This window comes from Leucopleurus acutus (genome assembly GCF_964270905.1).
Source record: "Leucopleurus acutus genome assembly, chromosome: 10".
In the NCBI taxonomy this organism is placed as follows: Eukaryota; Metazoa; Chordata; class Mammalia; order Artiodactyla; family Delphinidae; genus Leucopleurus; species Leucopleurus acutus.
Genome location: NC_139153.1, coordinates 8,517,990 through 8,534,372, shown reverse-complemented (window position 1 = coordinate 8,534,372; position 16,383 = coordinate 8,517,990). Strand labels below are relative to the sequence as shown.

Sequence of the window (16,383 nt, the reverse complement as noted above, 5' to 3'; positions counted from 1 at the left end):
TCGATAGAGACAGAGTAGATCAGTAGTTGCCAGGAGCTAGCAGAGTTGGGAGGAACTGTGGAGTGACTGCTCATGGGGATGAGGTTTCTTTTCCGGGTGATGAAAATGCTCTAAAATTGTGGTGATGGTGGCACAACTTTGGCAACACAGTAAAAACCACTGAATTGTCACTTAAAAGAGTGAATTGTATGGTATGTAAATTATATCTCAATAAAGCTGTTAAAAATTCACAATTAGCAGGTAGTTCCACTGGTCATGGGTGTATTGGGTGTGTGTGTGTGTGTGTGTGTGTGTAGACATATATACATGCATAACTAATTAAAGTGTGGAAGCATATAAGAGCCTACTTTAAAAGAAATTCAATGGTTTAATAACCCTCTCACAGTTCAGTGATGCCTGTAAGTCTGTCTGAGGCCAACACCTCCAACAAACTCATCCTGTTTTCCACACTCTCACCACAAGATAAAAATACATCTGGCTGCCATGTGTCTCCCCTTTCATTTTCCTCCATTCCACCCTCCACTCCAAATTTATTAAAATGTCCCATTTCATCCTGGCATTCCAGAACATTCGGGCATCTCGTGACTATGCTTAAAAACTCACTCTTATTTCCCTGAACTCTGTTTCTCCTCCGTTTCTACCCTGTACTCTGATAAGTTTTGTGTTTAAAAACAAACACTACCCAATGAACTTACAGGAATGGCCTGATCCAGAGTAACTGTGCAGCAGAGCCACAGTCTTGCAGAAACTCAGGCTACCGTACATTCTGCCTTTACCCAACTCGGGAAAAAACTGATCCCGATCTGATCTTGAAAATGTTCGGGGCAAAATGAGAAGATTTTCCCTTCCTAATACTTGATTCTGAATAACCTGAAGCTGTTTTCCAAGAACCCTAGGAAAGCAGAGGGTCCTTGGGTATATTCTTCTCATAAAAAAATTTCTTCTTAATTTGATATTTTAGACTAGACATAATCTATCATTCTAGAGTACTGTGAACAATTTTTAAATGAACAAATACCAAAGATTAAATAACATGTTGCTGTTAGCATTTAAAATTGGTACAATTCATTCAGAAGGCAACAACACCACTTACCAAGGTCAAAATGATGCTAAAGTTAAGGGAGTAATTCATTAGAAACAAAAGACTTCCTATAGGGAGAGCTCTACCACAGCTTTAGGTGTGTAAGTATAAAAAACACTGGGGCATCATCAGAAAATCTACAAACAGCAAATGCTGGAGAGGGTGTGGAGAAAAGGGAACCTCTTGCACTGTTGGTAGGAATGTAAATTGATACAGCCACTATGGAGAATGTTTTGGAGGTTCCTTAAAAAACTAAAAACAGAATTTCCATATGACCCAGCAATCCCACTACTGGGCATATACCCAGAGAAAACCATAATTAAAAAAGACACATGCACCCCAATGTTCATTGCAGCACTATTTGCAATAGCCAGGTCATGGAAGCAACCTAAATGCCCATCGACAGACGAAGGGATAAAGAAGTTGTGGTACATATATACAATGGAATATTACTCAGCCATAAAAAGGAACGAAATTGGATCATTTGTTGAGATGTGGATCGATCTAGAGACTGTCATACAGAGTGAAGCTCCGGATGCGCAGGCTCAGCGGCCATGACTCATGGGCCCAGCCGCTCCGCGGCATGTGGGATCTTCCCGAACCGGGGCACAAACCCGTGTCCCCTGCATCAGCAGGCAGACTCTCAACCACTGCGCCACCAGGGAAGCCCTAAATGAAGTAAAATTTTAGAGAAAGTATGAGAATCTACCTGTCTCCAAATATCTCAAGATACCTAGAGGATGGTGAAAATTTCGTATTTATGTCTCATGAATTTACATGATGTCTTCAAGCAAATGTACCATATATTCAGTGGAAGAACTGAAGCTCAAACAGCTAATGGGTGGCAGAGGCATCACTTATCCAGCTTCTGATTTCCATTAAACCACAGCTGCTTCTTCTGTACCATGAGACAGTTCTCCTGTCACGCTGCCCTGGCCAAATCCCACATAGAATTCTGTGTGGAACCAGAAGTCATGCAATAACTATCCAGGAGGCCAAACCATAGGAAAGCAAGACCCACCAATAATGTCCAAAAGATCTATGACTACATCCTTAAGAGACCAGAAGCTGAGGGGAACAGAGCGGGTACCTTGTGGAGGAAATGCTGAATTTAAAGTAGTGACCAGAAGGATGCCCTGATGGAAGATGCAAAAATGAGAAAATAACAGCAAACTTCTTGGGAGGATTGACCATGCCAGGCATTGGCTATGGGACCCAGGTTCAATCCCTGGTCCGGGAAGAACCCACATGCTGTGGAGCAACTAAGCCCATGTGTCACAACTACTGAGCCTGAGCTTTAGAGCCCACGAGCCACAACTACTGAGCCCATGTGCCACAACTACTGAAGCCTGTGTGCCTAGAGCCCGTGTTCTGCAACAAGAGAAGCCACCACAATGAGAAGCCTGCGCACCGCAACGAACAGTAGCCCCTGCTCACCACAGCTAGAGAAAGCCTGTGTGCAGCAACAAAGACCCAACACAGCCAAAAATAAATAAATAAAATAAATAAAAATTAAAAAAAAAAAAAAAAAACACTGGGGAAGATGTAGAAATACAATAGAAATTTAAAAGTTTGGTCAATTATGGTACAGAAACCCAACAGAATGCTGCATCTACTAAAAAAAGTTATAAAGATGAGGTAGAAACATGGGTAGCATTTATCATATAAAGTGAATGGTGAGAACACAAAATGGTAACTATAACAAAACAATATGTCATATTTCAAAAACACATCATCTTCTTAAATTGTCTTTTAAAAATTTTGGAAAAGTGACTCACCCCCAAATCTCTCATTGCAAAAGGTTCCCCATCCATTCTATTTGCTCAATTAAATTTTTCTTTCTTTTGTCTTTCTGGCCACCTCTACTTTCTAGTATAGCTGTGTTTATCTCCTTCACTCATTCTTTTGATAAAAATTTCACTGCCAGTCAGGCTCTCTTTTCTAACTCTAGGAAAAATATCTATATAAAGGCTACATTTGCAGCAACATGGATGGACCGAGGCATTGTCATACTGAGTGAACTAAGTCAGACAGACAAAGACAAATACCGTATGATATTGCTTATATGTGGAATCTAAGAAAAGGGTACAAATGAACTTATCTACAAAAGAGAAAAAGAGTTACAGATGCAGAAAATAAACTTATGGTTACCATGGGATAAGGGGGAGGGGGAAGGGATAAAGTTGGAAGACTGGGATTGACATACACACACTACTATATATAAAATAGATAACTAATAAGGACCTACTATATAGCACAAAGAACTGCCATACACATAATGGCCTATATGGGAAAAGAATCTAAAAAAAGAGTGGATATATGTGTAACAGATTCACTTTGCTGTACAGCAGAAACTAACACAATACTGTAAATCAACTATACTCCAGTAAAAATTTAAAAAAATTAAAAAAAAAAAAAACAACCTACAGAGCAGAAGACAAAGTCCCCAGTGACTGCTGCACATACGCCCCACATCCTGCCCTGATCCCTCTGTGAACCCTACAAAGCGCAGGAGACAGTGGAAGGAGATGAGGAATGGCACCAGGCCTCAAAGCTATTTTCTGGCTACTTGTGCTGGTCTCTTAGCATGCACAGAAAACAGAAATTTAAAATAATCAACTACTGCAAGTTTCTTACCTATTGCATGACTCTGACTCTGGTGAAGAAAGAGCTTCCTCTTGAATATCAGTACAACTGGAAGAATCATCTGGTCTGTCAGGCTCTAGTTTCCCTGAGGAGTCCAGCTTTGACTGAGGGAAGTGGTTTGTTACCGAGGGTATATCTGAGAATTTCATTTTATTATCTTCCTGTCCTAAAAAGGAAAAAAGAAATGAAAGAAAGAAAGAAAGAAAGAAAAGAAAAGAAACATTTAAGAGTACCTTCAAATTTACAACCTCTGTGTATTTATTATTTCCACAACATTTAATATTCCTATTTGGTAAAATAGGAGTTTATGGAACACTGATTCCAAAACCCTAGTGACAGCCAGAGAGTAAGAATTAGCACTACACTGGTGCTATCTGGTTATACTGTCCACCCAATGTATTTCCAGATTAATTAATTCAAAAATAAAATGTTCTTTAAAACCAGGAGCAGGGAGAACCTTATAATTCTAATGAGGCTTTTATTTACAGTATTACTAAAGAATTCCTGAATATTTCACAGATCAGAGAAGAGTGATAAACATAAGAAACATGACAAAAAAGGATTAAAGATTCAGTTAATAAGAGAAGCACAATATTTGTCACTGACTGCTGAATGGTAGTGAATCCATCTGGACATTTTTCTAAATCTGTTACATAGAATCTAATATTCACTGGGGAAGAGAAAAACTAGTAAGACATAACCAATATATCTGTTTGATCCAACACATGTCACATTTCTACACATCCCTTATCATATTCTCACTTTCCGAGGTCTCTTACTGCAGATAAAGATAAAGGCCCAGGAAAGCTGGGGGGATGCAGACACAGTGTTTGCAGGAAGATGACATACAGATGTGACCAAATATCTGTGAATATGAGTGCAGAAAATCATCTCTGTGCAGGATTCTTCAGTGTCCAGGCCCCTCCCTCACGATGTGTTTCAGGGCTCTGCTGGGACTTCACTTGTGCTGGCTTTAAGATTCAGGGACCGAGTGAGTTCTTGACATGCCTGACACGTGCTACTGGGATACAGCCCCCTTTCATGGGTTTGCTCACAGAGAAGAAGAGCTTTCACACATCACTCATGCACTTGTGGAGGCAAGTGACCTTTAACAAAGGACACCAATGAGAACTGTCAAGGTTTTGTTATAAAGATAAAGTTTATGGAAAAAGAATAAGATTCTTCAAACAAACAAACAAAAACCTTTCCAACTCCATATGGTCAAGATTTTTCCAGAAACAATTATAAGTTTTTGTTACCCTCGTGAACAGCCTGCATCACACAAGAGTACAATTTCTAAAAATAAGCTCCTGATGTTGTCTGGCTTTCGCTAAGCCTGCTCATTACCAAAACAAAACTGTACCCTCTAATGTTTACCTGGGAAAGGGAAACATGCAGTCAACTAAAAGGACCATCCAGGATCTCTAGGATATTCTCTTGTAAACAGACACCTAGGACCAGTTGAGAGGAATCAATCACCCAGTAAACCCGGTGAACCCAGGCAACTCTATCACTCAACTGGCTGGGAGAATGCAATCAAGCCGGCAAACCACGGAGCAGGAATTCAACATAAAACTACCTTTTATTTTTGCACCTGATTTATATTCTTCTCTTACTTCTTCCCCTCTTATATAAGCTTCTACAGGATAAATTCCCTCTTGCAGACAAATATCATTCAACGACTGGGGGCAATGGAAGTCAGTTATCCTTCATATCTGCCCATGGATCTCAGGACGGAACTCCAAATAAAGCCGAAAACATGAGGCCCCGACATTAAACCTCCCTAAAGAAACGTCAAGTAACAAAAACAGATGAAGGTTTTACTTAACAGGACACATACCTTGTTCACTTATATTGGCACTTTAATGAGCAAGTTTACTCTAAAGAGCAAAAGTTACACTGGTTGTCTGATGCTATAAAAAGCCCAGCCTGGGCTTCCCTGGTGGCGCAGCGGTTGAGAGTCCGCCTGCCGATGCAGGGGACACGGGTTCGTGCCCCGGTCCGGGAAGATCCCACATGCCGCGGAGCGGCTGGGCCCGTGCGCCATGGCCGCTGAGCCTGCGCGTCCGGAGCCTGTGCCCCGCAACGGGAGAGGCCACAACAGTGAGAGGCCCGCGTACCGCAAAAAAATAAAAAGCCCAACCTTTCGGTCTGTGCCAGTCTGTCTGCCTCTCTCTCACACTCCCCACCCCTCCCAGACACACGCGTTCATGCGCAGCTATCTACCAGCAGCACTCATCGCTGAACCCCAGACAGAGCAATACTCATGTGCACGTACACAAAGAATACACCACCCCTGACTACAAGCAATCAATCATTTCCAAAAGAGATTCAGCCAATAAACAAAAATATTCTCTTAATCCGAGATATTAAGCCAGATTTTCTCAGACCTCAACTACTCTCTGACAACGTCCTTTAACAACTGCATGAACAAATTTAACTTGCTCACAAAGACCATAAAGTATATACTTATACTCAGGCAGCAACCTACTACAGGACACCAAAAGAACTGAGGACAAAAATAAAGAATGTAATAGCACTGAAAGAATAAAACACTTAGAAATAAATCTAACCAAGGAGGTGAAAGACTTGCATGCTGAAAACTACAAAACATTGTTGAAAGTAATTTTTAAAAAGACAAAAATGAATGACAGACATCCTGTGTTCATGGAACAGAAGACTTAATATTGTTAAGATGTCAACTAACCAAAGCAACTAATCAATGCAATCCCAATGGCACTTTTTGCAGAAATAGAAAAATCCATCGTAACATTCACATGGACTCTCAAGGGAACCAAATGGCCAAAACAACCTTGAAAAGGAAGAATAAAGTTGGAGGACTCATACCCCAAGAGTTGGAGGACTCCAACTCTTAAATTTGTTACAAAGCTATGGTAATTAAAACAGTATAGCACTGGCGTAAGGATAGACATACAGACCAATTAAATAGAACACAGAGTACAGAAATAAACCCTCACATACATGGTCAATTGATTTTCAACAAGGATGTCAAAAGCATTCAACAGAGAAAGGACAGTCTTTTTAACAAATGGTGCTCAGAAAACTGCATTATCTACATGCAAAAATATGAAGATGGACCGTTACTTACACCATATACAAAAATTAACTCAAAGTGGACCACAGACCTAAACGTAAGAGCTAAAACTATAAAACTCTTCGGAGAAAACACATAGGAAAATCTTCATGACACTGATTTTGCAACAACTTCATGGCTATAACAGCAAAAGCACAAGCAACAAAAGAAAAAATTGATAAACTGGTCTTCATCAAAATAAAGCACTCTATGCATCAAAAGATACTATCCTGAAAACAAAAAGACAACCCAGAAAAAAGCTGAAAAATATTTGCAAACCATATATATAATGGATTAATATTCAAAATATTTAAAGAACTCTTAAAACTCAACAACAAAAAAACAAACAAGCCAATTAAAAAATGGGCAAAAGACTTGAACAGACATTTCTCCAAAGAAGAAAAACAAATGGCCACTAACCATATAAAAAGATGCTCAATGTCATTAGTCATTAGAAAAATACAAATCAAAAAACCACAATGAGATACAAATTGACATCTACCAAGGTGGCTACAGTAAAAAAAAAAAAAAAAAAAAGGAAAATAACGAGTGTTGACACACATATAGAGAAATTGGAATCCTCAAGCATTGCTGGTGGGAATGTAAAATGGTGCAGCCACTATGGAAAATAGTTTGGTGGTTTCTGAAAAGGTAAACAAAGAATTACTATGTGAACCAGAAATTCCATTGCTAGGTACATATCCAAAAGAATGGAAAGCAGAGACTTGAACAGATACATGAACACCAATGCACACAGCAGCATTATTCACAACTGCCAAAAGGTGAAAATAACCCATTACAGAAGAATGGATAAACAAAATGTGGTATATAGATACAATGGAATTCAGCCATAAAAAATAATGAAATTTTGATATATGCTACAACATGGGGACCTTGAAAACATTATGCTTAATGAAATAAGCTGACAAAGAAGGACAAATAATATATGATTCCACTTATGAGGTACCTAGAATAACCAAATTCATAGACACAGAAAGTAGACCAGAGATTACCAAGAAATGGTGGGGAAAGTGGAAGAGTTATTATTTAATGGGTACAGAGTTTTCACTGGAAACGATGAAAAAGTTTTGGGTATAATAGTGGTGATGGTGACACAACACCGTGAATGTACTTAATGCCACTGAATTGTACATTTATGAATGGTTAAAATGATAAATATGTTTTGTTTATTTTTATCACAATAAAGACAAAATAATAAAGAATTTTCTTGTGCACTTTCCTCCATTATGATTGTTTTTTTGTTCACTGGCCCAAAGTCCTGGCAACACAAATATAATATCAATCTCAAATTTTAAAATGGGTTGAAATTGGAATGTGCTGTGTACTAGCCTTAGATATTTTAGCAGAACATTCCATCCAAAGTTATTACCAGAGACCTATAATAAAAATAATTTATTCTCTTTGTAGGATACCTAAGGATCTGCAGCAATAAATCCTATACCTCAAGCTTAAACAACTAAAAAACTTCTGATTTCTCATTAATGGAAAGGAAGACAGATTTTAGAAACTGTGTCTTCAGGACATCTCCACGATCATTCTTCCCAGAGTAATAAACCTAGTTTACATCCAACAACTGCTATATGTCTAAAAATACTTTTGCCCATTTCAAATACCAATTAAGTCCAAAGTAAATTCCTTTGTTTTTTTCCTTTTGATATTAAAAATTTAAAAATTCCATATACTTCTGTTTTTAGTTAAAGTCTCTTACCCACGCATACAAATAGCTTTTCTGTAGATTCATCTTCTTCTTTTACTTTTTTTTTTGACATTCCAACAGTTTTCTTATATCCTTTTTTGGCTTGATCCACCAGACGCTGAAATTCATTCTGATGTTTTATACCTGAAATTCAAAAGATCTTCTCAGTAAATCAAGGACTATAAAAGTTACATGTCTACAACCGATAGACTGAACACCAAGAATAACACAAGCTTGCTCAAGAACAGCACCCTTTGGACACACTTACAACGAATTTAAAAGGCCTGGGGAGCTGAGGAAGCATTCTTTTATATCTTCCCCCTTCCTCAGATACAAACTTGAAACATGATATTCCTAGTTCGCAACTGTAGTTTCTTCCCATACCCCACTCTTTTAAAAAGGCTTTTCTTTTTGCCGTACGCGGGCCTCCCACTGTTGTGGCCTCTCCCGTTGCGGAGAACAGCCTCCAGACACGCAGACTCAGCAGTCATGGCTCACGGGCCTAGCCGCTCCGCGGCATGTGGGATCTTCCTGGACCGGGGCACGAACCCGTGTCCCCTGCATCGGCAGGCAGACTCCCAACCACTGTGCCACCAGGGAAGCCCTAAAAAGGCTTTTTGATAAGAGCATGAAAGATGCTGTTTTCTTAAATATAACCAAAAGACACCATTCTAACTTCCCAGACACAACTGAGTACTAAGAGGAAGAACACTAACTGAGTATAAAAGCAGAAGCTTCTAGGAAAGTTGGATAAAAACATAGGATATCTACTTTAATTTCCCCCTTTTCCTTCACATTTCTTGCCTGTTTCCTATCAGAACCCCTTTAATAATCTAAGATCCCCACCACCACCAATCTACCTTATCTTAGGATATTATAATTAACCAATCTTAATTTACTACTACTTTAACACCTCTGAAGATAATTTAAGCCTGACCTCCAGGTCACCATTATTAGTGTACATTAATTTACTCAATAAAGAGTAGCTGTTCGTCATTCGACCATGGACTTGAACACATCTATTTGTGATTCTGAACCATGGTTCAAACAGCTGAGGCTGTACTTACTTATCTAGCAACCTTAAACACTTAAGTCATGGTCCAAAATGATGTTGTAGATCCTATAAAAATACATTTTAGAAAGATTCATACTGCAAGTAGTTAACACAAAGTTTTGAGACTGTTTTCCTCCAGTAACCATCATATTCCCTGTAGTTATTCCCATGAATAACTGGGTTTAGGGGAAAATTTGTGCTTCGGTTGAAAACTATGCATTTCCTAGAGCCACCCTTCCAGGATTCCAGTCATCCACTGCCCTTGAGCTATGTTACAGTTCTGTAAATTGTAGATAACCGACCACAATGGAAAACAATTCTTGTCTATAGACAAGCAGAATCCTGTCTGGTGAAGGTTCGATTGACTTCCGTCCCCCTCTGGAAAAAGCCAGTTTTCCCTCCATTTGCATATTCATTTCAATATTCCTGATCTATACATGTGACTGTTCTTTGGACATTAGGGACAAAATGCTCCTAATTCCAACATATTTATGTGCATGGTATGTGTACGAAAACTCCCAGTGAAACTAATGTGTTGGGTTGCAAAGTGTCTGGTAAATTTTAAATAAGAGACTGGTTAAAATTTCAGCAAAATATAAGCTGCCCATAAAGATTACTAGAAAAAATTAGCTCTTCAGAAATAGGTGAGATCTCATGTAGAATACAAGCTAGGTGATTTCTTTTAAGTCCTATTTAACTCTATACATTTGAGAACAATTACTTTGTACTTGTTCAGCTCCCCAGAATCAATGGACTACTACCACTGCCATCCTTATGTAGTTTGTGTTAGGCAAGGGTAACACAGCACTATGGGGTCCACATAATTTAAGCAGATCAGCCTGGGCCATTCTGCTAGTAAGGCTTCTCCTGTTAGTAAGGCTCCTCCGTTGTGTACTTATGGATTGTGGATTTAGAATGACTCAGGAAACTTGCTAAAGTAATCTCATAACAGCTAAGGAGGCTTAATGACTTTAACTTCTAAAGTAATAAAATCCCAGGTTTAGAAGAGATTTTCTTTTTAAATCTAATTACCCCTACAGCTAGGCTGGAAAGCAAAAAGTAAATGGCAACCACAGCTTTGGCTTTGGCCCAAGAAGTCCAATAACCCCTCAAAAAATGAACAATGCCAAGAGATTATCACTAATAAAACTGTTCCCACTCATTTCTCCACCTCATTTTAGGAGTTCTGCCATTTGGCAAGGAGAACTTTAGAGTTTAAAGTCTCAGTTCTGCTGGCTCAATGCCCTGAATTTACCTCTTAAAAGTTTTAAGTGGTTCAGACAGTGGTAGGAGCTGACGAATAAGCCCACATTGAACCAAGTCATACTCTTCAAGATTTTTAATACTTGAATCATACCACCCTTTCTGCCTCACCAAGCTGAAATACCATCATCTTTTCTAGTGCCAAGTCAAGCCCTTCATGCCCTCACCACCTCACCTGCTCTTTCTTTAGAGCAGCGTTTACAGCCAGAGTATCTCTGGGTCTGCCCATAAACCCAGGGGTGCACCAAAACCAGGATCCCGAGAGTGGGACAGACTCTAGCCTCTAAAGTGATGTCACTGAGATACATACTCATTTACTTTAAATCACAGAGTGAGTCTGAAGTCAGTGTCTCCCAAAGTAAAATCTCACGTCTTTTTTTCCGCGACTACCTATGACACCCACGCAGCAAACATGGATGAAGAACAGATTAACACTAAAGGCTAACATTCACTCAGGATTCATTCATTTAACCTGAACTGACTAGCCTCACTTTAAATTCATGACCGTAAGTCTCAAACAAGCACTCAGCACTATCGTACAACTTTTCTACATTTCTCAAGTAAACTTTGCTTTACAATTCTCCAAAATGTCGACTTCATACTTTCTCCAAACCTCCAACACTCCCTTCTCAGTTGGGCTCACACTACTTTGAAACTACAGAAAAGTTCTAACAGGAACTCTGTCGTCTTCCAACTACCACTACTTCATCTGTGCACACATGATCTATCTTCCTGGCAGTTAGCATGAAACGGTGATCCTTGCTGCAATTAAGGGCCAACTGCAAGTTTATGCTCTGGATGCCATCACTAAGGCCTTCTTACAGTATGTGATACATACTGTAATACAGTGATACAGTATGTGCAATTATCCTTTACTCTATCATCTATTTCCCCCTCTCTTGTGAATCTTTCCCACTGCATACAAATAAGCCTAGGACGGGACTGTGCTTTTGAAACAGAGTGTGGGTTGTGAAAACAACTTAGTAGATCCAGACCAGCATTTTTTTCTTAAAACAATAATAAGAATAGGATGGGGCTTCCCTGGTGGTGCAGTGGTTGAGAGTCCGCCTGCTGATGCAGGGGACACGGGTTCGTGCCCCGGTCCGGGAAGATCCCACATGCCATGGAGCGGCTGGGCCCGTGAGCCATGGCTGCTGAGCCTGCGCGTCCGGAGCCTGTGCTCCGCAACGGGAGAGGCCACGGCAGTGAGAGGCCCACGTACCGCAAAAAAAAAGAATAGAATAAAAAGTGCCAGAGTGCATTAAAAATGGAAAGAGGAAACAACCAAGATGTCCTTCGTTAGGTTAATGGATAATAAACTGTGGTACATCCAGAGAGTGGAGTGTCATTCAGCTCTAAAAAGAAGTAAACTATTGGGACTTCCCTAGGGGCTCAGTGGTTAAGAATCCGCCTGCCAATGCAGGGGTCATGGGTTTGAGCCCTGGTCCGGGAAGATTCCACATGCTGCGGAGCAACTAAGCCCGTGCACCACAACTACTGAGCCCGCATGCCACAACTACCGAAGCCCATGCGCCTGGAGCCCATGCTCCGCAACGAGAAGCCACCGCAGTGAGAAGCCCACACACTGCAATGAAGAGCAGCCCCCGCTCACCGCAACTAGAGAAAGCCCGCACGCAGCAACAAAGACCCAACGCAGCCAAAAATAAATAAAAAATAAATAAATTTATAAAAAAAAATAAATAAAAATCTAGATGTGGACATATGCTTTCACTTCTGCTGGGTAAATAGCTAGGAGTAGAATTACTGGTAGGTAGGTTTATGTTTCCATTTATAACAGACTACTAAACTGTTTATCTAAGTGGCTGTATCATATTGCATTCTCACCAGCAATGTATAAGAGTTCCATTAGCTCTACATCCTGGCCAACACTTGGGATTATCCTTTCATTCTTTCTTTCTTCTTTTTTGCCATTAAAATAACCATACCTTTTCATGTGGTTATTTGGTATTTGAGTATCTCCTTCTCTGAAGATGTTTAAATATCTGCGCTTTTAAAAAATACATCCTAGGACTTACTGAATTTTAAGAGTTCTTTATATAATACAGATACTAGCACTTTGTCAAATATAAATTTTACAATATTTTCTCACAATCTGTGACTTGCTTTTTCATTTTCGTATTTCTCTTTTTTTTTTTTTGCCGCACCATGCAGCATGTGGGATCTTAGTTTCCCTACCAGAAATCGAACCCACACCCCCTGCAGTGGAAACATGGAGTCTTAACAACTGGACCGCCAGGGAAGTCCCTTCATATTTGTCTTCTGAAGTGTAAAAGCTTTTGTTTTAATGAAATATAATTTATCACTTTTTTCTTTTTCTTTTACGATTCATACTACTTGTGAAAGATGATCATGTCAACTATGAACAAAAAGTCTTATTTCTTCCTTTCAAATCTGAATATTACTTCTCTTTCTTGCCTTATCACACTGGCAAGGACCCACGGTACAATGCTGAACAAAAGTGGTAAGAATAGACTTCTCTACCCTGTTCCTAGTCAGAAGAGAAGCATTCAATATTTTACCATTAAATATGATGTTAGTTGTAGGTTTTTCAGATATCCTATACCAGAGCGGTCCCCAACCTTTTTGCACCAGGGACTGATTTCATGGAAGACAAGTTTTCCACAGACCGGGGTTGGAGGATGGTTCAGGTGGTAACGGGAGCAACGGGGAGCGGCAGATGAAGCTTCACTCGCTCGACCGCCGCTCACCTCCTGCTGTGCGGCCCGGTTCCTAACAGGCCGTGGACTGGTACCGGTCCACGGCCCAGGGGTTGGGGATCCCTGCTATACCAGATTAAAAAAATTCTCATTTAGTGAGAGTTTTTATTACTAATGGGTGTTCAACTTTGACATATACTTATTCTGCATCTACCTATAAAATTATAGTGGTTTTTTTCCACTCTGTTAATACACTGAATTATATTGATTAATTTTCTAACATTAAACCAATCTTGCATTCTTAGGATAAATTCCACTTGGTTATAATGCATTATCCTTTTTATGTTGTGCTGGATTTGATTTACTAAAATATTGTTAAGAATTTTTGCATCTATGTTCGTGAGGAATATTGGTCAGAACTTTTCATTATACTACCCTTGTCTGGTTTTAACTTTCATGGAAACTTTAGTTTCATAAAATGAGGTAGGAAGTATTCCTTCCTTTTCAATTTTTTAGAAAAAATTTTGTAGAATTGGTATTATTTCCTTCCTTATGTGTTTCATAGAATTCACACCAGCGATGCCAACTGGATCTGGAGTTTTCTTCCTGGGGATGCAAATTCAATTCATTTACTAGATATAAGGCTATTCAACCTTATCTATTTCTTCTTGAGTAAGGTTTGGTAATTTGTGTCTTTCAAGAAACTTGTCCATTTCATGTATGTTTCCACACTGACTGGCATGAAGTTATTCATAATATTCCCTTACTGTGCTTTTAATATCAATAGGATACTTAGTAATTCTCCCTCTTTTATTCCTGATACTGGCAATTTGTGCTTTCTCTCTTTTTGTCCTAATCAGGCTTGCTAGAGGGTTCCCAATTTTGTTGACCTTAACAAACAGCTTGTGGTTTCATAGATTTTCTCTGTTATTTTTCTGTCTTCAATTTCACTGATTTCTGCTCTTCACTGTTACTTTCCATCTGCTTACTTAGGATGGAATTTGCCCTTCTTTCCCTAGTTTCTTAAGATGAAAGCATAGATAACAAATTTAAAACCTCTTCTCTTTTCTAATATAAGCTTTTAATGCTACACATTTCCTTCTAAGCATTGCTTTAGCTGCAACACACATTGCTATGATGTCCTTTCATTCAGTTCAATTTATTCCCTAATCTGCATTTTCCTCAGCCAGAATATTTTTCAATTCAAGTACGTATGTCATCTAAGGAATTCCATTTTTTTTGTTTGTTTGTTTTTGTTTTCGTTTTTTGGCCACACTGTGCGCCTTCTAGGATCTAGTTCCCCAACCAGGGATCAAACCCGGGTCAGTGAAAGTGAGGACTCCTAACCACTGGACTGCCAGGGAACTCCCTTTTTGGTCTTTTTTCAATACTGTCCATTTCTCAACTCAGCATGACCCTCCCTCATTCGTCCTTCTTCTAAAGAACATATTTGTAAATGTTGTTTAAACAGTTTTATCTACTAGTTTCATCGTCTCTGTCATTGCTGGGTCTGGTTCTATTAATTGATTTTTCTCTTTTCTAGGATGTTATTTTTTTGCTTCTTTGAATTCCTGGTAATTTCAATAGGATATTGTTAATTTTATATTGTTGTACCTATTTAGTGATTATTTTGAGGTTCCCCCACCCGGGACCTTAAAGCTGCCTGCAAGCTGCTGGACCTGTAGAGCTCACCATCTTATTTGTTTTCCTTCTCTCAGGGGAAACAGTCCTGTGCTACCTTTTTCCAATATCTGAAAATCTACTGATTTATATATTTCATCTGGTTTTCCAGCTTTTAAGGGAGAAAAGTAAATACAGTCTTTTATTCCATCTGGGCTAGGAGTAGAAATCTCCATTTACTTTGATTTTTCTGTGCTGGGAAAGTTATCTTTTTACCAAAATATGCCATTTATGATTTATGTTAATATAATGAACTTATTGTTGTTTTTAAATAAGTTAATAAATATTTTTGAAATTTCTCGGTTTTAATTTTTCTTAGACCCATGTGTTATTTGGAAGTGTATTATTTAGTTTCCAAATATTGGTGATCTTCCAGAGGGCTTTGTGAACAGACTTTGTGCACTGAATGAACTCACAAGGTGACCTTCTGCAGACCCCCGGGGTTCTCTCTTCAGTGCAACTTTCTCTTCTCCGCACTCTGTCTTGCAAACTTCAGCTCCTTCAGTTTCTCTGGTCTTTCTTTCTCCTTAACTCAGAGCCCCCCAAGCTCTGCCTAGGATCTCCCTGCCCGACCCGGAGCCTAGAAACTCTATCATAGGGCTCGTATAATAAATTTTTCCATCTCTCAGAGATTCCTGTCCTTTGTTACCTAATGTCTAACGCCTTGAAAACTATTTCATATGTTTTGTCCATTTACAGTGGTTGTTTGTTGTTTTTTTTGGGGGGGGGCGGGGGGGTTGTTGTATATCAGGTCCCAGTTATTCTGTCTTGGCCAGAAGCAGAAGTCCCCCAAGCTTTAATCTGTAATATGATACATATCAACAACTATAACCCACACAAATGAAAGCTCTTTGGTGCCCTAGACAAGTTTTAAGAGTGTACAGAGGCTTAGAGAACTGAGAACTGTTGCTCTAAACGTTGGGGTGCCCCAGGGCTTAGCCTTAGGCTCTGTTCCCCACAGACCTCTTCTCCCAGCTAATTGTACCTAAGTATACAATTTTAAAGCACATGTCTTTTTAGTTAGATAGATTCATCCATTCATGCCTAATTCTCTTTTCCACTTGGATATCCACTAAAACCCAAAACTTAACACAGACAAAATAGGAATTTTGATTCCATTTCCCCATCCACAATCCTCACCCTGGTCTCCATCTCAGTAAATGGCATCAT

At 39.3% G+C, this 16,383-nt stretch overlaps 1 protein-coding gene across 1 annotated transcript in view; it reads right to left on the bottom strand.

Moving 5' to 3' along the window:
• RAD18 (RAD18 E3 ubiquitin protein ligase) overlaps positions 1 to 16,383 on the bottom strand; it is a gene marked incomplete at its 5' end in the record, with an annotated part of 118,236 nt that overhangs the window by 32,202 nt on the left and 69,651 nt on the right. Inside the window, 2 exons of the mRNA XM_082847449.1 lie at positions 3,719 to 3,893; positions 8,551 to 8,682. Of these exons, the coding sequence (XP_082703575.1) occupies positions 3,719 to 3,893; positions 8,551 to 8,682 (307 nt within the window). The remainder of the gene's footprint in view (positions 1 to 3,718; positions 3,894 to 8,550; positions 8,683 to 16,383) is intronic.